The following is a 22150-nucleotide window of genomic DNA, read 5'->3' as shown; positions in this document are numbered from 1 at the left end:
CGAGAGGATCGTTCTCCCGCTCGCGCTCCGCTGCCTTATCCTCCTCTTCGCAAACGGAGGCCAACGCCATACAGCATCCTCCACTTCCCAACATGGCGTTGACCAGGGTCGGAAGCGAAAGATCCCGGCCCACGACCGCAGTGAGGACACGGCGCTGCTCCTCCCAGCCTGTGCAGACCGCGAGGGTGTGCTGCACCGTGTCATCCGCCGCGCCGCATTTGTGGCACAGCGGGAATTGTTCTCGCCCGATCCTATGCAGGAACGAACCGTAGCAGCCATGCCTGGTCAGCACCTGCGCCAGACGGAACATAAGGAACCCATGCGGTCGTTCCATCCAGTCTAATTGGTCCAGAACAGGACCAATGGCGTCCAGAGTGCGGCGGCCAAACTGCGCGCGAGTCATGTCTTCCTTCCAGCGGTCGATCATGATCTCGCGCTCTTCCTGCCTGACGGCGCCGCGCCCCTCTGGGGCCGGGCGCATTCCACGCACCTTCTGGTCTGCCATCCGGTGATAGATGACAGACAAGATCCCAGCTTCTAGCTCCCAAGGAGGAGTACCAGCGAGAACGCACGCCGCAGCGTGCCCTAACGTGCGGTAGGTCCTCGCGACTTTCTGCGCAATGGACCGCTGGGGCCTGCTTTCTCCCTCTTGTTGAGTGCGTCCGCCCAGATTGGGGTGCCATACAGCGCCATGCTCCCCAGAACGCCGGCATAAAGTCGACGACACCTCGTTTGTGGCCCTCCCAAATTCGGGAGGAGCCAACTCAGTGCGCCGGCTGCCTTGAGGAGGCGTGGCGCTAGCTGGTTGAGGTACGGGCTAAAATGCCACCTCCCGTCAAGCGTGAGGACCAGATATTTCATCCTGCCTTTGACGTCATTCCTAACGTCCTCAACCACAATGTGGGCGTCGGGAGGGGCGCGCTGGCGAGGCCCCGGAAAGAAGAGGGCCTCAGTCTTCTCCAGCGCGACTTTCAGGCCGAGGCGTCGTATCTTGCGAGCGACTAATGTGCCGCCCGCCGACGGCAGCCGTGCCGCGGCCGAAATGTCTTCCCCCGGGCAGTGACCAGAGTGTCATCCGCATAGCATTTATGACACTCATGCCCGCGAGAAGGACGCCCCGGAGGAGCCAGTTGAAGCCTAGGTTCCACAAGAGTGGACCGAGCACCGAACCCTGCGGAACCCCGCTGGCTAGCCCGCGCCATTTGAACTGGTCGTCTCTGTTAACATACAGGACTTCGCGGTCCCGTAAGTAATCGGCCACCAGCGCTCGAAGGTACTGAGGTACTCTGTGATGTTGAAGTGCCTCGAGTATGGTGGAATGAGGGATGGTATTGAAAGCGTTGGCTATATCGAATGATATAGCCAACACACCCTCACTCCTCTCCCTAGCCTCCGCAGTGAGGCTTTTTAGCGTCTAAAGGGCGTCGACGGTCGACCTGTCGTGTAAACCAATGCAGTAATGCCAACGTTACGAAAATGAACTAGGTTCCACAACATCGAAATATGACGATTGAATGTGTAAGCCAAACAAAATAAGGCGAAGTTTTGAGGTGGTTTGAGTTTTATTGCATAAAAATATTTTATAACATTTTTTTTACATTTTTTAATCGGGAGTGCTGGGCCCCTGGTCATAGTGGGCCCCTAGGCACTGGCCTAAAGTGCCTTATGGATAATACGGCACTGGCAGCAGGCCGCGCGTTGGTCGATCAGGCATGACGTATGAGTGTGTTATGTGTTCTTTTAGGGTAGTATAAGAAGGTCTGGTACCTCATACAGCTCGGGCGAGCGCCGGGCGCGCTCGGCTAGCGCGGCGTGCAGGTGGTAGAGCAGCAGGCCGCGCGTTGGTCGATCAGGCATGACGTATGAGTGTGTTGTGTTCTTTTAGGGTAGTATAAGAAGGTCTGGTACCTCATACAGCTCGGGCGAGCGCCGGACGCGCTCGGCTAGCGCGGCGTGCAGGTGGTAGAGCAGCAGGCCGCGCGTTGGTTGATCAGGCATGACGTATGAGTGTGTTATGTGTCCTTTAAGGGTAGTATAAGAAGGTCTGGTACCTCATACAGCTCGGGCGAGCGCCGGGCGCGCTCGGCTAGCGCGGCGTGCAGGTGGTAGAGCAGCAGGCCGCGCGTTGGTCGATCAGGCATGACGTATGAGTGTGTTATGTGTCCTTTAAGGGTAGTATAAGAAGGTCTGGTACCTCATACAGCTCGGGCGAGCGCCGGGCGCGCTCGGCTAGCGCGGCGTGCAGGTGGTAGAGCAGCAGGCCGCGCAGGTGCGCGTCGCCCACGCCCAGCGCCGCCGCCGTGCGCAGCGTGCCGCGGCATAGGCTCTCTTTCAGGGCCAACCGGGACTCCGTTAGCTCTGCAACGTAATGATTAAAAGGTACAGGTTTACGGTACAGCACATCAAGTTTAAAACAAAGGCACCCTTATTACAATAACAGAAGACGCCACAGTGATTAGCGTGACACTGCTGTACATTAAGTACAAGGTACAAAAGCGCTGCAAAATATTCGGAGTGCTAACAACTGTTTACAATCGCCATAAAGATTTGTGATATGGCTCAGGCGGCTGAAGTCAGCTGAAAATGCTGTTCAGGAGCAGAATGAATTAATAATATCTAAGCAAGATTACAGTACCTAAACCTGGTAGTATCTAAATAACCTGCTTTTTGAGTTTTCAGGAATCCTATCAAGCGTCTTTTACAGAAATATTTAATGTAGGTATTCATAAAATTATGAAAAATATTTAGAAATAATTGAAAGTTTTTATAATTTTCAGCACTTTTGTTTTATTTCAGGTACCTAATTTGAATGTTTTTTTCCATGACATGTCGTTTTATAAACTTTCGTCGTAAAAATATATGTTTACATTCACAACGTAACCTATTCAATACGAGTACCTATGCAGAGATAAAGTTTATCTTCTCGGTTAATTGATTTGTAGCTAGATTAATTAATATTATAATTTCCATACGTTCAGCCGTATCTAATGAACAATCGATCGGTTTTCGCTTCATCAACTTTTGGCTCAATGGAAATAGAAATACTTGGCAAAACACTAATCGTGGACCTTCGGCGATGGATCTACCACGGCAACAAGCCAAATCAGCTGGGCGTTGTATGCTGACTGTCGATTTCGAGGGCACTCATGTTTACAATCACGTCATAACTTCACCGCATTCGTCACAAGTTCACTATTGATGATGACACACGCCAAACGTTGCATTAATTAACGTTTCATCGATCGCGAGGCGGCCCGGTGTGGCCGGGGAGAATTTATTTTCAATCGTCACTAGGTACTGAGTCGGTACTGACTGGTAGGGCTCCGGTAAGCAGATCCACCTGGTGACGACGTGTGGTCGCGCGTTCCTCGCGGCAGCGCCCATGTCAATCGGCGGTCAATTGAACGACTGCCCCTCGCGATAATCGTCCCCGATTTTATTCACTTGTTGCGTAGTACTCGTCGCATACCGGGACACGCTATTCTGAACTCACGATGCATCTAACTGCATAATTCACTAGTTCAGTTTTATTGTTTTATGCATATGCACTTTATGAAATGACGCAGCTGTAAAGGCGTAGAATATCCACAGATCACATTTGCAGTTTATTTGTGTTCATTTCATTAGCGGATAAGATGTGATTTAGGTTTTGCGCTAGTCATTCAGAGTCAAAGCTGAACAATGTCCAAGACTTTCTTAATCTTATTTTTAGCTTAATATTAAGGTTTATGTTAATACCTATGTAATATTTAGATTATTAAGGTAATAGGATGATAGCACATTTAGTACTAGGCACTAAGAATTAAGTCATTGTTGTCATTCTTTGTTGCGTTTTAAAGATTATTTTCTTCGCGATTGACTATTTTATACTTATTGTAATGTTGAGGAATGTTTTTAGGGTCCAGATAATCTCACGAGTAACCTACGCTAAGTACGGCCAAAGCACGGCTTATTGAGTTAATCTATTTAAGACTTTAGTAAGTAAGACTTGAATTATCGTGGGCGGATGTTATCGCGTTGGCTGATTTGCTGTCGTGGCACTCGTGGCCCATATGCGCGAAAACCGTAGCGCGATGTATGCAACAGAATACGAATGCGAGTTACGCGCACCAAATGCAAATCCATTATCACTACCAAGTCAAAGAATTGATTTAGTTAGATACTTCTAAAAAATAAATAATTTGCTGAAAAGTGAAAAAAGTTCTGCAAGGTCTAAGTTAACTTACTTGTCATGTAGGTACATTAGGGCACAAAAACGTGTTTCGCGTTTCGATTAAGTAGCTAGCACCTACTTAATCTTATTAAGCAAATCTTTATAAAGTAAGTGGTCTGTTTAAACAGAAATAAATAAAATCAACAGCTTCGACTTTTACTTTTTACTAGGTTGGTATGTCTTCCGAACTTATTAATAATAATATGTTTTTCCATTAAGTAACTCTACATTAGGCTATATTTTACGATTAAAATAATAAATGAATATCTGTAGTTTTTGTAAATGTTAAAATACAAGAAGTGAATTCCTTTCATTTGTAATTATATTAGTTAAACAATTACTGCGATTAGGAAAGAAAAGATTTATTTATTGTCGAGAAAGTTAATTAGCGTGACTAAACAATAACATGACGTAACACAAAAAATAAGTAGAACGTATTACCTTTATGATTAGCAAATTATTCATTGCACAAAATTAAATGTACCTACGGACCTAACGGTCTACAATTTTTTGAAATTCATGAAAATTAACTAAACATATAGGCCGATTTTACACGGGTGAAGGTCGATCAATTAAATTTATTTCTGCTCAATTTAAGGCAGCCTCAAAATTTTATCATTATTACAACAACCTTGACACTTTAACGACCGCAACTTGTCCCAGAAACTCAATACCACGCTGTCACGGTTGGGTTTGTCTGATAGAATCAAATGGTGGATAAGAAGTTTTAAGTTACTACATTAACGTGGTGTGGACCGTCCACTATTAATAATTTGTAGAGTCAAAATATTATGGTCCGCGAACATTTTCAGGTTGTCGAAGATACAGGTAAAAAGCGATTTCAATGAAGTTTTCTTTTAATAGCAATTTTGACAGTGTGTATTAATTATGCATTATACCTTAACAAAAATTAGGCCGAGTTTTAAATATTTGTCATCGAATAGCGCGCGTTTAGAAACATCTGAAAGTAGTCTTGAAAAATATTAATATGTTTGTGCTCCCATGAAAATTATAAATAGGTAAACATTGAATATGATTGAGAACTGTGAAGATACATTTATATTGAAAGAGCGAATAGGCAAATCATATGATGTCAGCGTTTAAGTTTCACGTTCTAATTTTATGTTGGGCGTAAAAAATAAGTTTATCGTTAAAGAATATTTTTTCGGATGCTACATAATCGTGACTCTTACAAGCTTTACGGTTTCTCTCACTTTAAAACTCACTGTGAGATTATGACCCCAAAAAATGCTGGGAGTTCAGTATAAAGTTTATTTTATTTTATTTCACTTCCCTTTATTTAAAGTTCACTGAAAATATTTGAAAAGTATGGCTTTTGAAAATTGGTTTCTTTTTCACTGAAAATGGAAAATGGGACTAATGGAAAAATTCTATAGGTACTTGTAGTAAAATTCGTGCAGATCATTTTTGCAGTTAATCTACTATCAATGAGTAGGTACCTACTTAATGCGTTTTTCAGTAGACACTTAAAAATTAATTGATAGGCAAATAATTAAAACTGTTAAATATTACAACTGTATGCAGATGACGTATTTTTATCTGTGTGTGAGTTGTAGGTAAGATTTATAGGATCAAATCGACCTCAGGTTCTCCTCTATTACAGTCAGTCGGTCGAAGGCAATTTGCGAAAGGAAGCGACATTCGTTACCCAGTAGACACACTTATGTTACTTCTTCGCTTCAATGATGCAGCGTGTAGTCGACAAATTACATGCTATAAATATTGACATGAATTATTAATAACCAATACTTTATTTATTTAAATTGGATGTCTATTTATGATATACAGTGTGAGTCACGTTAAAGTGTACATATGAAAATAGATGAAACTAGACCTATTTTTATCGACAAAAAAGAGGTCAAAAAATTTTTGAGATTTTTTTTTAATTTTTTATAGAATTTTTTTTCTTCCAATTACTTATTGTAAAGAAAACGTAATAACTTTTAAAGTAAGCGGTATATCCTGATAAAATAAAAACCGTAATAATGCTAAATAACAGGCGGTACTAAAAAAATACATAAAATACACAAAAAAGGCCAACAAATAATAAAAAATGATACTTTTTGAAAAAAATCTGCTTTTAAATTCGTGTTTTTTTGGTTATTTGATAAATTTCTCCAAAAAATGCCCCTATAACAGGTGGTTTTTATTACTTTGTATTATTCTCCATCGTATTATCTTTGTAAAACGAAAAATTGCATGTCTCTATCCCTATCACAACATTTTCTATGAGCGTTTGAACAAAGGCCTGCCACAACATTATTCTCCGCCTGCAGGTAGAGAAAATTTTAATTTTAACTAAAATGCTTATTTTACTTCGAAATCTTTTGTTTTTATTTAAATTTAACTTGTCTTTATCTAAATTACAAATCTAGAGCCATTTTCAGTTTCGTTGTTAACGAAGCGTTGAATTGCGCGCCCGGAGAGGCTTAGTTCAAACGATCATTGCAAATGTTGTGATAGGGATAGAGACATGCGATTTTCGGTTTTACGAAGGTAATACGATAGAGAATAATACAAAGTAGTAAAAACCACCAGTTATAGGGGCATTTTTTGGAGAAATTTATCAAATAACCAAAAAAACACGTATTTAAAAGCAGATTTTTTTCAAAAAGTATCATTTTTTATTATTTGTTGGCCTTTTTTGTGTATTTTATGTATTTTTTTTAGTATCACCTGTTATTTAGCATTATTACTGTTTTTATTTTATCAGGATATACCTCTTAGTTTAAAAGTTATTACGTTTTCTTTACTATAAGTAATTGGAAGAAAAAAAATTCTATAAAAAATTAAAAAAAAATCTCAAAAATTTTTTGACCTCTTTTTTGTCGATAAAAATAGGTCTAGTTTCATCTATTTTCATATTAGTCCAGTCATTTCGTCCGAAAAAAAGGCAAATAAAAGAAAATGAATTTGCGCTTCTAATTTTTTAATATGTTGTAGGGGATACCTAGAAAAGCTTAACTTGAGATTGTCGACCAAGCTTTCCTAGGAGCTTTCGCCGCCATCTTGGAAAACGCTTAAAATTTGTTTTTCGGCAATAACTCGGCTATCCGATGAGATTCGAAAATTTTTGTAGGACACTTTTTGTAGCTTTCTTTGTGCTCTACAATAACGCCCGAACCATTTTTAGCGTATCATGCATCGTTATCGAGATATCGATCGATAAAGTCAAAAATTTTGGACACAATTTTTGTTTTTTTCTTTTTTTTTCTTTGGGTCTTAATAAATATGAAAAATTCCGAAATAATTAAATAATTAATTAAAAAGTAAAAAGTAAAATTTAATTACTTTTAATTACTTTTTAATTACTTTTTTTTAAGTAACGGCAAAGCATTTGTATTAGTTGGTTCTTGTTTTGATCCCTTGTGAGAAACTTCTCCTGGCTAACTTTTGGAGTAGTTGTCTCATCGAATGTGAACTCCGGCAATTGGTTTTTTCTCGAACGTCGTACTCTTTCCGAAGTTTTCGTTCCAGCGAGTGTCATATCAGTCGGATAACCGTCGAATATGATTGCAACCTTTCCTTCGAAGTTATGTTGTACGTATCTGACGTTAATTATTTAATTATTCCGAAATAATTTGTGTCCAAAATTTTTGACTTTATCGATCGATATCTCGATAACGATGCATGATACGCTAAAAATGGTTCGGGCGTTATTGTAGAGCACAAAGAAAGCTACAAAAAGTGTCCTACAAAAATTTTCGAGTCTCATCGGATAGCCGATTTATTGCCGAAAAACAAATTTTACCCCTTTTTTCAACATGGCGGCGAAAGCTCCTAGGAAAGCTTGGTCGACAATCTCAAGTTAAGCTTTTCTAGGTATCCCCTACAACATATTAAAAAATTAGAAGCGCAAATTCATTTTCTTTTTTGAATGTACGTAATGACTGGACTATATGTACACTTTAACGTGACTCACACTGTATAAGAAAAATGAAATATCTACCTACCTTTAAATTTTTCCTTGACGGGAAGTATTTTAAAGCAGGTTAGTGTTGTATAAAATTGTAATTTGTTGAATGTACCTAACATTATTTAAGTATTTAGTTTTTGCTAGAAATACTAAATCAAATCAACTGCGATTCCGTACTATCTGTTGTTTTAAAATCAGGTTAAGTTTTTACTCAATATTTTGTCTGATATTATAATAATAAAATATGTTACTTTCTATTAAGGTTAGTGATAGGCTATAATTAATTACCATACAAACACAGATCCCACCCGCAGTTAAAAATAGCGCTGCTCATTAATCAAAGTTAGTTCGGTAGTCGGCGCAAAAGTAGCACGATACAGACGTATGAAAAAGTACCCTGTAATTTCAGCTTTTCAGTGAAACCGAGCTTCAATCCTAATCTCAGTCTCAAGTCCACAAATATGTGATTGGAGTAGGGTATGAAATGAGACAATCTCTCCAGCACCAGCGTCTCCAGTCGGAACTGATCGTCGAGGTCCAGGGTGCCCACCAGGCTGCCGAGCACACTTTGCACTACGCTTATTTGCGCCGCAGCGACCGCGGCGCTGCAGTTGTCACACCGCCAATCACATGCAGGGTCCAAAGGGCTGGTCGGCAGTAAAACTCCGACACATTCTTTATTCAAACACTTCAATGCCGACAGCCTTGTACCCATTTCGGTTGGATCGGAACATCTTTCACATTTGCACCAGAATTTTTTAGTTTTTTGTAACTGACAGCGCCTCGCGGGCGTACACCACAGCAGACCAGTGTAACACGTCAAGATCTCCTCTCCGATTTCAATGTCCCTTGTTGCGTAAACAGCCATATTGTTATTCTTGTCAAAGGCATTTCTTGTGTTAGGTATACAGCTGTGATTCAGTAAACCTGATAAATAATACAAACCACGAAGTGGTACTTTGGATTCAACCTCGCCATGTGCTATTCTGAACGCGTTTAATTTTGTAATTGAATCAACTGATTTCATTAATTTTATTTGTTCTTCCGGTATGTCGTAATTAGCACACAATGCATCCACCTCGTCCACGGCTCCTACTGCTTGATTTTTTTGGAATGAAGATAACAAGTGCATTTCCTCGTCGTCCAACAATAGTGATCTTATAAATACGAGTGCTCTGGTTAAATCGGTTGGTTGTTTTTCACATCCTGGTTTTAATTTCCAATTTTGCACGACAAAGTCACACTCTTTGGTATGCTGCTGGGAGGTTTCGCATGTGGCAGAACAGACAAAGATTCCACATTTTTCACATGAGTAGCAAGTGTCCTTTATGACGTAGCAAATGGAGCAGAATTTTTTTCGGGCGTGGTCTCCCAGGGGTCCTACCATGAGTGGTCTGTTGCGGAAGATGAGGGTGCCTCGCTGGATGGGTTGGGTGGCAAATATTCCTCTTCCACTTATGTTGGACTTCTTGATTTGCCAAGATGCGGGTTCATCTTGGAGGTTTTGTGTGGGGAGCGGGTGGGCCATGTTGCGGCTGCCGAGAGGGAGCTACTGCGCGGAGTGACATGGTTTCAGCAGCACCGCGCGGCTGACTGACGCCGCCCATCGATGTACATGACCCGAAATGAAAATAGCCCCTGGAACACTAAATCTCATCCAATTCATGAAGGCGGCTCACGTGTCGAATCTGACGTAATGCACGTCCGTTCAAAGATTTATGTTTAGTTTACTGCCCGTTGAGCCTTGAGTTATAATCTGGAACCATTAATGTTAGTTTACTTCGCTCTGTTGAATGTTTACGTGTTCACGCTGAAATAGGTGACATTAATAAATTAAATGTTTGTAAGTAGTTAGCAGTTAGCAGTTAGCATTAATAGCTATTAAGTCAAATTAAAATGGTTTATCCTTTTTAAATAAATCGAGCGTCATTTTAGTTTATTGATTTAAATAATTTATGCCTTCAGCGAGATTGTCAACGCCTGAAATAAGTAATAACATATATCTACTTACAGTCGATTATTAAAATACAATTAGGTAAGTACTACAGTAATTTTCTGCTTGTAACATAAAATATTATCATCGGATTATCTAAAGGTACCTATTTGCATTATACTCGTACGTCTTACGAGATCATTTCAATACTTATTACGAGAGGTACAAGTTTTACTGAACATCTGTTCAATGTTTTCAGGTGTAAGAATGTGTTTGTTTTTCTTCAGTCTTTGGTTTACACAAAGTCAGTTTACGATCTTTTGACTGAAATAAAATTTATCTTAGAATGGTTAATTCTTAATAAGAACTATTTTATTAGCATTCATGAGTAGGTAAGTACTCTCTTTTTCAGTTCTTATTTCAGTCTCCTTACACTGTACGGATAAGTAGAGTCAGCCATCATAATTCACTTTGTTAACTCTGGGGCAGAGAGACTATAGTATACGGATGAAAGTAGGTGTATTTTATTTTATCCCAAACGGTGATGTTATGGACTTCCAGGAGGATTTTTATGTTTTTTCAACATTTTTAAGAACTTAACATTATGAAGTCTATGTGTTTGTGCATCAAATCGATTTAGCTCGGTGTGCAGGCAAAGAAAGTAATGCGTTTCCACCGCGTGGATTAGTCGTTCAATAAAGCACGTCTGTCAAGATCATCACACACAGTCGAAAATCTAAATTATTCTGTCTGAAACATTCCTTACTAATAAACATCAATTCAGATTTCTGGAGAGATTATTGAAAACATTACTTCTTTCATTAATAAAATGTGTTAAAATTCTTTCATCTCCATAGTATGGCATTTAATTGTTGATTCCATACAAATAGTTTTGTTTATTTAAAATGAATTTAGGTATTACATTTTGGCGTAGGCGTGTGAAAATGTGTTAAGGTTTTTATGATTTCAGATAATATTACTATACTATAGATAAAGTCTACCAGCACAAAAACCTATCTGAAAAACAATGAGCACGACCACTAGGGACGTTTCCTGGGTAAAAAAGCAAGAGTTTTAATTAGTCCGTCAGTTAGCTTAACAAAAACTACTCGACACGTATTTTTCACTTTTTAAAACTAATGAAAATGTAAAGAGATAAAGCGTGCCAAAGTTCTAAAGAAAAGGCCCGCGAAGTCAGTGAGTGCGTAAAAGTGCAGCACTTTATGACGTCGCGCGGAACTTCAATGCACTATAACTTTGTAATTACGAGTATTTGTTTGATTGACAATTAAAAATATATGTGTCCAATATTTTTTTATATTAAAATTGACGGACCATAATTTTTTTTCTAGGAAACTAGCCTACAAGTAAAAGCGTAATAATACCATAGTTACGCAACCTATGGTCAGCTGCTGAAACAAAGCGATCAGGGTTTACCTGACCTCCTGTTATTATTACATTTTTACAAACTACTACACTGAATATTACATGCCATGTTTTTATTAGTAAAATATTTGCATTTTATTTTAAAACTACCTATTTTTTTGCAGGATTGATTACAAAAATATATTTCCAATGATACTCGTACATATTTTACACAAGTTCTAAAACTGTTTTCTCAGTAACCCAACAATAGTGGACGAAGTCGTTTGAAACGGTTATTACCTAATGCATTACCTATATTTATACAATCCCAGAGACGAAAATAAACTCGTAAGACATTAAAAGACGAATGTTCGAACAATACTCCCAAAGGTTGATAGGTACTAATCCATGACTTTTAAAATCAATTTATTAGGTTGGGCACGCACGATTAACGCTCGATTTGCTTAATTAATTTTGGCAGTTGTACAGAAGCAACATATAGTGAAAATTTATATTCTTACATCACTCGTATTAAGGCAAACACCTACCAAAATATTGGGCCATTAATTAGTTTTAAGACTTTATTGAATTCATTTATTTTACGACTTTGATTGCTATTCTTTCTGCATTCCGTGAAGATTTTACTAAACAACACAACACATTACACAACTATTAGCATTCCTACTTAGTTTGATTAAAATAGGTTATCTAAATATAGATAAAAGTAACGAATTAATAATGGTAATAAACTAGGTGTTAAACGAAGCTTGATACGAATTAGTCACGAAAGTAATTAATTTGCTTACCATGCCAACGAAGCCCGTCGACTTCCCCAAGCTCCCAAATCAGACGACACTGAAGATCTACAACAATTTGGTTCGTCTTAGGAATGTATTTATTTACGCGATTGACAAGAAAGTTCTCTAACTGATCCACATTTTCGAAGTCTAGTGAACCCATCAAACTTCCTAGAGCACTTTGTATAGTACAAATGTTTTTTATCGGCACACGTAAATCACACTCAATGCACCGCCAAGGCGATGACGCGTTTAATGGGTTGATCGGAAGAAGAGAGCCGGGGCACTCCGCGGAAAAGCACTTCAGGGCTGCCAGTAGAGTGCCGCGCTCGGTAGGGTCGGCGCAGCGGTCGCATTCGCAAAAGAAATGTTTTGTCTTGTACAGATGGGTTCTTCGAGCCGGCGTTCCCCACAATGTTCCCGTATAACTTGTAAATATTTCACACCCAGCACGTATTGGCTTTACTGCTTTCACTGCCATTTGCGAGTCTTTATTATAGCTGTGGCGTGTATTCGGCACACAGTTGTGGTTCATCAGACCAGAAACTGGATACAGTCCACGCAAGCTCATTTCCTTCTTGCCATACGGAGTTGCGATTTGAAATGCATTTGTATCAAGAGCGCAACACGCGAGGGTCATTAAATCTTCGTCATCCTCTGGAATGTCGAAACACTCTTTCAATTCTCTGACTTCAGCTCCGTGGCGTGGAAGCGAATGTACTTGAAGTGCAGCCATGAGTATTTTTTGGTCCTCACTCAATCGTAATGCCCTTATAGGCGCCAAAGCTCTTGATAGTATGGCATCATCAATTTCATCAATCGGAATTTTATTTTGCCACCGACAGATAGTCGTACAGTCCTCGTCGTGTGTTGTAGTTTCTTGACACTCTTCTGAACATAATAGCAGGGAACATTTAGAGCATTTAAAAAACGTGTCACTTTCAATACTACAGCAGACAGTACAACCTCTGCTCACTGTGGTTCCGGAGCGTGGTCCTCGTATGATCGGATGATCCACGAACAGCACTTCTCCCGACGAAATATCTTGGGTGGCAAACAATCCGCGACCGCCGAGTGAAGATTCTCCGATGATCCACTTACTAAAGTGCTGAACTCCGTCCGCGTCGCTGTAGAGTCCGAGGTGTACCTTTACCATTTGTGACAATTGCTCCAACGACAACATCCTGCCTTGACTCGAGCGATGACGGCACTGCACTGCGCTCCAATACGAATGTACAAATCAACGAGTTTGATAACATAAGCCGGGTAGGTAAGGATGTATTTTCTGTTTAACCAAAATCACACGCGATCTTTTCCCCAATTAGCTGAGCCCGATTGACGTGCACCGGCCGTATGAGGTAAGTGTGGAGCGTACCCGGTGTATTCTTTGCGGGCGTTGCCAAGCCAGTGTTGTATTTATCAGGTGATTTACGCTCGAAACAATATATTGAACGTGTTTACATCAGATAGCACAAATTGAGCTGTTACCTGAGCTACGGCCGCCGTGTAAATAGTGTGAAAGACGAAGCTGTGACATCTGGGAAAAATCACAAATTCCACGTTATATAAGCCGGAGATGGTTATTTTTAAACGTGTGTGTAGTAAATGAATCTATAGTCGCAGCTCAGTACTCAGTTCAAATTTACAAAAATACCAGAGACACTTCTCGAGCTAATTATTTTGGTCATAAATTAACCTATTTATGTCTACTATAAACGCAAAATTTCTTGAACACTGTTACTACAGGCGAGCCTTAGGTATAGACACATTAATAAGTGTCCTGAGTGTCCATGAGTCAATGTAACACCTCATTAGGCACAATGTGTACAGTAAACAACAATACTCGATCATGTTACAGAATGACGATGATTTCTTAGATTTCCTGTATTACATGTATGCAGTACATCCTCAAAAGTCATTTGGTAGACTTTTACATTATAGCAAGTTGTATGAACTGTTTCAGCACAAAACATAGCGATTTTATAGGGAAATTTTAATTGTAATGAAATTATACACAAAAAGTTCAACGTTGGTAAGTATATTTTGATTACATATAATAGATAAATTAATTAGAAGCCTAACACAAGTTCGTCATAATAAATGTTAACGTTTTCACGCGTGAAATTAAGTGTGAAATGAGAACATCCCTAAATAGAAATGTGCAGCATTGGCTTTTGGGCGAGTGACAAAGTATCGACGAGTTTAGAAATGAATAGGTTACCTATGATGCGTATCGTTGTGCACGTGCTAGTTTCTTGCTGCTTTATGATTAGGTATTATGATTTAAAACCGTTAAATAAAACTTATGTACTAAACTAATTCACGTGTTTGTAACGAAATTCTTTCGAAAAGGCTTAACCTTAAAATTTTGTGTCTACATATCGATAGTGGAAATATCAATTACTGTAAGGGACAAAACACGACTTTTCAGGAGAGCCAAAAAACGATTTTTTTTTCTTTATACCTCAATATCTTTTTATGTGATGTTACGATTTAAATAGTTTCTATGGCAAAGTTTCTTAGAATTTTCTGTTCTTTCATAATATAAACGCCAAATTTTCGAAAAATGGGTAGTTTAAAAGATAGCATGTCCCTTACATTAAAAAAACGAGCTTGACTGTACCTTACAATGTTGAAATTTCACAGTATGGAATGTCATGTATGTTGTAAGGTACATTTAAGAATAAATAATACAGTAATATTATTGTAACTTGACAATTTTAACATTGAAACCTGATGTAAGTAGAGGTTGCATTCGAGTTTTCATTAACAAAACGAAGAGAATAGATAGAAACAAGGCAACTTAGTGTTCACGATACAGTTGGAGGCATCAAATACACATCACCAACAAAACATTTTGTCACTGATGATGCCTACGTCTGCATTTGTGAACAAGTTGTCTTGTTTCTATCTTTTTCTGTTCATTTTTACGCAGTTAGGTTTTTTTTCAATCATCGTTCGTTCGTTTTAGCCGAATGACGTCCATTGCTGGACAAAGGTCTTCCGCCAAGGGTTTCCACAACAACCGGTCCTGCGCCGCCCGCATCCAGGCACCTCCTACAACCTTCACCAGATCGTCGGTCGACCTAGTGGAGGTCTGCAGCACATTACGTCTTCCAGCTCGTGGTCGCCACTCAAGAATTTTTCTGCCCCAGCGGCCATCAGATCTGCAAGCTACGAGCTCCATTCACTGCCACTTGATTTTAGCGATTCTGCGGACTATGTCAGTCACTTTGGTTCTCCTGCGGATCACGTCATTTCTGGTTCAATCACTACGAGCATAGCACGCTCCATCGCCTTTGACCTTGAGTCTTCTTATGAGGCCCACAGTAAGCGACCACGTCACAGATCCATAAGTTATCAAAGACTTTTGTCTTGAGACGGTGCGATATTTCAGACGTGAGAATATCGCGAAGCTTCCTGAACGTTGCCAGCCGAGTTGGATTCGACGATTGACCTCTTCCTCGAAGTTGGACCTAACTAAGGCTGGTTTTAGTGTCACGCGGACCGTCAGTGCGGATCGCTCAGCACAGCCAATCTGTATGAACTGCTAGGGAGCGAGCGATTCCTGCGGACCGCATTACTCTAAAACGCTTCCTCGAAGTTTACAGATCGGCTGTGTGGAGCGGATCCGCACTGGATGGTCCGCGTGACACTATAACCAGCCTAACTGAACTGTTTGTACTAGGTATATATAATTGTCAACAACTGCCGAGTGTAGAGAATCCAACCTTTAGAGTGCGAATCGAAGGTGGGTTATTTACTCACCGTTGATATTTATGCCGAATCCGTTCCAGTCCAGAAGCAGTTCTCCAGGTGGTGAACAGTTTCGGAGTTTTCAGTTCCCCCTGTCTGCTGCTGCAACTGGTTTCGAGTCTTGATCCTGAAGACGGAACGACATTGTGGCGTTTTCGTACAAGCCTTTCAACACTTCGATGTATCGATATAGTCAATTTGACACCGTTGGAGAAACTGTAGTAGGTACTGCCCAGGTCTCGATCGAAGCTTTCTCATAGTCCACAAACGCCATGCAAAGTGACTGACTATACTCCTCGGTCTTCTGTATAATCTGCCGTGGCGTATGTATGTGGTGTACTAAAGCCTTTTCGGAAACCGGCTTGTTTGAGAAGCTGGAAGTTATCGAGCTTACGAGCGAGACGATTCGTAATGACTCTCGAAAACAGCTTGTAGACATGGCTCAGATGCGAGATGGGTGTATAATTCTTCTACAAGGTTTTGTCGCCTTTTTTGAAGAAGAGTATCACCACACTTTTGTGCCATACCGTAGGCGTTTTTCCTTCGAGGATGACGGAATTGAACAGCTTCTGAAGAGCCTTCAGCCCCTCGGTCAAAAACCCAACTGCGTAAAAATGAACAGAAAAAAGATAGAGACAAGACAACTTAGTGTTCATAAGTGTAGTAGGAGTGGGAGGCATTAAATGCATATCACCACCAAAAAAAGTAATTGATATCCTATATGCATATTAACGTAAGGGCCTAATTATGATAAATCAAAAAGTTTTAAATGAAGTAAGGTTCAATGAGTTCAAAAGTTAAAACCAACAGTTTAGGGTAAGGGCTGAATTGTATTATTAAAAGGAATTTACGTCCTTTAAATCATTTATTTCCCCAAAAGTCGTATTCAGACGACTAAAAATGTTTAAGGTAAGGGACATTTTTTTAAAGATATCAACATTTCAAGTATACCAATCGATAGAGCCGAAAATTCTGAATGCGTTGGTATATATAACTCATTTTGGCCAAAATGTCCCTTACATTAATTGATACTTCCACCATCGATATATTTAGAAGGTCTTAAAATAGGACGTTAACTAATTTCATACCTCTAGGTGCATCATCGTTTGTTGGATTAATTAATAAAGTTGCCTAAAATAGGAAGCTCATTTATATGAGCTAAGAAAACGTTTTGTGTACCTAGTGATATATATAGACCAAAGCATAGAAATCTTGCCTTCGATGGCTAGGTGTGATGAGTTGAACACTCATCACACCTAGCTATAAATTGTTTTGATATTGTACATATTTTACGAATTGCACTTAAATATTTAATTTTGTACCATCATGATTACTGAAAGGAAGCTGAAATATTCCGTGGATAGGACACGTTAATGCATGAATGAATTACTCCCAATTATACGAATTCGTACCTATTTAGCAGTGGCTGTGGCTCTAACAGCCATTCCTTTTACTAGCAACTAACTCTATTAGGATTTTCAGGGCTATTACAGGAATATTTGTATTTTCTGATAATCCTGAAAATCCTTATAGACTTTTTACCTAGTATAGGTATATGTAATTTATCTGTTTATGTTACGAATAGTAAGAAGACGAAGTAAATACAAGAGCACGAAGTAAATAGGTAATGAACAAGATTTAGTAAAAGTTCGACGCATTCCTCTTCTTTCATTCATAAACCTTCAATTACGAGTACAACTGACTGCAAAGCGAGTGTTTCTATTTTTTTTTTTTTTTTTTTTATGTGATAGGAGGCAAACGAGCAGACGGATCACCTGATGGCGATGATTCTACTGGCGTCTACGAATTTACTAACCACTCGCTGTTTGCTCAACGCTCGTTGCTTACCGTAGCACAACGTTCACGCCCTCGATGCGCCGTACAAAGTGGCTCTGCTCCTGAAACGCGATCCTCTCCATTGTCCCTCTCGCTGGTTCGACAACCTGACTAGTCTCTGTGACCACTTGCCCCAAGTGGACGTTCCTTGACTCCCGGAGAAAATTTAGCTAAATGCGCAATAAACAACTCCAATACCGCGGGAGCCCTGCCTTCGGTGCCTGAGGTTCGCTAAACGTAAGGCTCGAGAATGCAAACGCTGTTCGATTATCAAGAAGATGAGTGTCCTTGGTATTATTTTGATAGTTCTTACAAAACGCTGCTGGGCGCCTGTCTCATACTCTTTGGTAAGTGATCTACCGAATCCGAACGCACTAAATACCTTCGCTGCTAAATTTACGCGATGGCGGAAGTAATACGGTGTACAGTCTGCACAGTTTTGATGAAGATATTTTGACAGGTGTATTCGGGGTGCTGCTAAACGGTTGGCTTTTTGCCACGTTCATCCACAGCCACCTGTTAATATTCAAGAGTCATATTCTGGTACTTAATCTATGCTCGGCATCACTTGGCAGAAATCTACTTGGTTTTCCTTTTTCGGGATCGTCAGCGATAGCGAAAAGGTGAGTTTTGATTGATGCTCAATGATAGTTATTTTTAACCTTGGAATTGGTTCGTTAGGAATTCTTTTAGCGGATATTAAGGCCGTAATATGTATTTATTAACATTTTTGTTTAGCTGTAGGTTTGAATAATTAATTGAGTGCTATGTGATTAATTTATCTTATTAAAACTACGAATGATTTTGCACTCAGGTGGCTGTTCGGCCCATCATGCTGTCAACTTTTCGCGTTCTTGAATCAGTTTTTTGGTGTCTTTCAAATGGCCGCCTTGTTCTCCATTGTTCTGGAGAGATATTTACAAGCCAGATTTTACCGACGTGGTGAGTTGTTTAAAAGTATTTTAATTTGATTGACGTTTCAATCTAATAGTTAATTAAATATTTGGCACAAAGCCGACTGAGAAATAAGTCTGTATTGATTTATTTTGTTGAATGTGATTGATTAATTTGTTGAATGTGGTTTTATACTGTTAAGAAAATTAAATTGGATGACTACCAGATTTTGAAATAGGTTTGCGTTTAAAATGCTGATAGGATGGAATTTTCCAGAAAAGTCACTTTACTTGCGATGGTACTGGACGCTGGTGGGCGTGTGTTGGTTGAGCTCAGTGATCTTCGCGACGCCGCCGCTGTTCGGATACGGAGTGTACTCCTGCGACACCACGGGCACCTCGTGCACCTTTCTGTGGCCGTCGCTACAGGCTGGCACTAGGCAAATCGGATACAGTATACCTTATGTCATACTGTGCGGGGTGGTACCCGTGATAGCCATGTAAGCATCTTATTTATTAATTGGAATCTTGAAATACAAGTGAATGGTCTACATTGTAAGTACATTTAGTATTTTATTTATGTAATTTATTTTTGTTTCAGTTTTTATTTCATGGGGAAAGCAATACGTTTGGAAAGGATATATTACAGAAGTGAACAACAAAGAGAACAAAAGCGCCTTACAAAGGTATGTTAGGGGAGAGGTGCAGTAGCGGCGTAAGGGGGGGGCGGTGGGGGCGGTCCGCCCCGGGTGCCAAGCATCAGGGGGTGACAAAAGTCGCGCAGATTAGTACTCACTGGCGCATCTGCATGGCAAGACTACGGTCTATGTCATGATACGGGGGGGGGAGGGGGGATTGTCTTTGAATCGGACCCTGGGGGGGTACCAGGGGGTGCCTTAGGACTTATGACGAGGGGGGGGGGGGGTGATCGCCCCGGGTGCCAACCCATGCTACGCCGCCACTGGAGAGGTGACATGAAAGGGACTTTTAGGTAATAGAGGCTCTTGTCGTAATATTTTGAATAACTTGGAGCTGAATAGGAAGCCTTATTTACTTTTTATTAAAATACATTTTTGCAGTCGTAAAAATGTGTGTGCATTATGTCCCAGGAATTTCATAGATAGCTTTACTTATTTATGAATATCAAATAAATTACCGGTCTTTTATCATTGTAGAGTGCACACGCCTTGACAGTGGCGACCCTGGCGCTGTGGGTTCCAGCAGCAGTGCTGAGCGGCTGGCAATGGCTGCCGCTGCTGGCGTATGGCTACCGGCCGCATGTGCCAGCGGCACTAGCTCTCATCGCGCCCATTGCAGCTGAGGTTAGTTGACATTGTAGAGTGCACGTGCCTTGACAGTGGTGACCCTGGCACTGTGGGTGCCGGCAGCAGTGCTGAGCGGCTGAAAATGGTTGCCGCTGCTGGCGTATGGCTACCGGCCGCACGTGCCAGCGGCACTAGCTCTCATCGCGTCCATTGCTGCTGAGGTTAGTTGAAATTGTTGAGGCAGGTTGCCTTGGCGGTAGGGAAAACCTGTAGGTCCTGGTGCCACACCTGGCAATAGCTGCTCTACCTTAGGTATAGTTAGTTACTTGCCACCTGTGCCGCCAGTGATATTCAGTCCACACTTGTTATCTTCTACAGATTAGAACTGAAGTAAAAAGATTAATTATTCCGAAAATCTAATCTAAATAGCTACCTACTTTTAAACCTTCCTATCGAATCACTCTGTGATTTTGTGCATTAAAAAATCAGCACATAAAACTCTTTGACAGACGAAGCGTTATTGTAGGCTAGGTAATGTATATGTATACCTCTTGTAGAGATGAAGATACTTCGCTTACCTATCATGTTTTGTTTCAGGCAGCAACTAGCATTCCAGTCCTCTGCTACCTGGCTTCAGACGAAAGATTACGTGCCGCCCTGCTAGGTCGCATGCGGCGGCACTACGCGCTCCTACACCCCGACAAGGCCAAGCAGTTCAACAGGGAATACCTCCTCAAGCAACAGAACAACGATTACTATACATATGGAATGTAACGGTTTCAGTGCTGTTATTGAAAAATTAACGAATTCCCAAATCATAGAAGATGCAAGCTTCGGAAGCAAAGACTGATTGTCAGGCCTATAAATAATCTAAACATAATGTAAATTATAATTTCTTAAGTAAATCTAAGTAATAAAATATTATGTCGTTTTGTATTAAACACAGTTTTATTTGTACGCAATACTTTCCTAAGATCTTTATGAAATGCAAGCAAGTACTCTATGAGTAAACAATCGGAGAAGGTGCTCTCTCAATCTTCATTATTATTCCTTAATACCTTTTTGTCCAATTAAATAAAAGCTTACAAAGACCGCCTAAATCGTTGGAAGAGCCTTTATTTCCTCATAAGCTATACGGTTCTATACATCTTTCTAAAAAAAAAAACATTAATTTGTTTCAAATACGTGGGTTATTAAAACCCTTTGTTACAACACAGGTGAGTTCCAGCTTCCGATCCCCGGGCCGGAGCGGTGACCGGGTGCAGACATACGCAGTGCAGACGAGTTTATTGATCGGATGTAACCTAGGTGATGGGGCTGGACCTATATTTATTGACGAATAGCGAGGGGTTGTTCCCGCCCGCGCCACCCATCTGCCGTGATTAGTGATGTAGCGATACGCTCAGAGAATAATTTATTGCTTTGCATTAAATATGATTATTTTTGGCATTTGATGGGTGATAGACGTGTGCTGTGTTGATCAAATGTTAATATATTACAATGGAATATCACTAAAAGTGTTAAACAAAACATCTCCGCTGATTTTATCATTATTAAGTGCGTCAAGAAAATTCTTGGAGCAATAGGTTATGAAAAGACATACCTATCAATTTACTATCGATTTTTCATTGGTGCGTCGTTTGTTCATAGAGCTGGGGAAATTTTCTGTTCTCTAATCTGTACATGTAGGTAAGTAACTACAGTTTTCTAACCTATGAAATTGTCGCATTGAAATTGTTTTCAATTTAAATTTTAATGTAAGTTTCTAACCAAAAATCAATTTTTGGAAAGTTCTTTCTCTAAATAAACCTTAACAACGTAGATACCTAATTAAGATTTTACAATTCTTCTTTTTTGATACTGCAAATCTTAAATGAGCAATTAAATTAATTGTAGTCATTAAGTAAACTAAGACAGTTGTTTTCATGAAGTCCCATCCTAAAGAAACCTAACTATATCACGATTGTTATTCCTAAATAAACTTTTACAATCGTTTCAGATAATCGAGTTTCTTCCAACTTCTCCACTAAGGCTTAGCGCTTATACTCGTAAGTAGTTCGCAAACTCAAGAGCGTTCTACGTTACATCAAGTTTGAAGAACAATAAGCCGAGCGGAGCATATCGCGACCGGCGCGTCCGGCGCAACAGGTACATC

At 40.1% G+C, this 22150-nt stretch overlaps 3 protein-coding genes across 3 annotated transcripts; 1 reads left to right on the top strand and 2 right to left on the bottom strand.

The window, feature by feature from the left end:
• Nucleotides 1-2155: 2155 nt before the first annotated feature.
• Nucleotides 2156-13892, bottom strand: LOC135088146 (SET domain-containing protein SmydA-8-like). Its single transcript, XM_063983030.1, has 4 exons — nt 13734-13892; nt 12255-12311; nt 8547-9960; nt 2156-2358 (listed from the first exon to the last, which is right to left on the bottom strand). The coding sequence occupies exons 3-4, from the start codon at nt 9676-9678 to the stop codon at nt 2156-2158; spliced, it is 1335 nt and encodes a 444-aa protein (XP_063839100.1). The 5' UTR covers nt 9679-9960; nt 12255-12311; nt 13734-13892.
• LOC135088145 (SET domain-containing protein SmydA-8-like) lies at nt 12251-13428 on the bottom strand. Its single transcript, XM_063983028.1, has 2 exons — nt 12377-13428; nt 12251-12311 (listed from the first exon to the last, which is right to left on the bottom strand). The coding sequence occupies exons 1-2, from the start codon at nt 13426-13428 to the stop codon at nt 12251-12253; spliced, it is 1113 nt and encodes a 370-aa protein (XP_063839098.1).
• A 4001-nt stretch (nt 13893-17893) lies between the features above and the next one.
• On the top strand, nt 17894-20936 carry LOC135088251 (visual pigment-like receptor peropsin). The gene is made up of 7 exons (XM_063983129.1): nt 17894-18184; nt 18298-18460; nt 18652-18779; nt 19008-19230; nt 19332-19416; nt 19906-20052; nt 20593-20936. The coding sequence occupies exons 1-7, from the start codon at nt 18088-18090 to the stop codon at nt 20767-20769; spliced, it is 1020 nt and encodes a 339-aa protein (XP_063839199.1). The 5' UTR covers nt 17894-18087; the 3' UTR covers nt 20770-20936.
• The last annotated feature ends 1214 nt before the right edge of the window (nt 20937-22150 follow it).

Source organism: Ostrinia nubilalis, chromosome 3, assembly GCF_963855985.1.
Source record: "Ostrinia nubilalis chromosome 3, ilOstNubi1.1, whole genome shotgun sequence".
Classification (NCBI taxonomy): domain Eukaryota; kingdom Metazoa; phylum Arthropoda; class Insecta; order Lepidoptera; family Crambidae; genus Ostrinia; species Ostrinia nubilalis.
This window is presented reverse-complemented; position numbering and strand designations above follow the sequence as displayed.

Excerpts from the sequence above, each read along its gene's own strand:
- LOC135088146 (XM_063983030.1), bottom strand. The coding sequence starts at position 9,678 with ATGGCCCACCCGCTCCCCACACAAAACCTCCAAGATGAACCCGCATCT. Across the intron at positions 2,359-8,546 it reads TGAAAAGCTGAAATTACAGG|AGCTAACGGAGTCCCGGTTG; the intron begins GTACTTTTTCAT and ends ATTACGTTGCAG.
- LOC135088145 (XM_063983028.1), bottom strand. The coding sequence starts at position 13,428 with ATGTTGTCGTTGGAGCAATTGTCACAAATGGTAAAGGTACACCTCGGA. Across the intron at positions 12,312-12,376 it reads GACTTCGAAAATGTGGATCA|ATCTTCAGTGTCGTCTGATT; the intron begins GTTAGAGAACTT and ends AAATTGTTGTAG.
- LOC135088251 (XM_063983129.1), top strand. The coding sequence starts at position 18,088 with ATGCAAACGCTGTTCGATTATCAAGAAGATGAGTGTCCTTGGTATTAT. Across the intron at positions 19,231-19,331 it reads GTGGTACCCGTGATAGCCAT|TTTTTATTTCATGGGGAAAG; the intron begins GTAAGCATCTTA and ends TTTTTGTTTCAG. Across the intron at positions 20,053-20,592 it reads TCGCGCCCATTGCAGCTGAG|GCAGCAACTAGCATTCCAGT; the intron begins GTTAGTTGACAT and ends GTTTTGTTTCAG.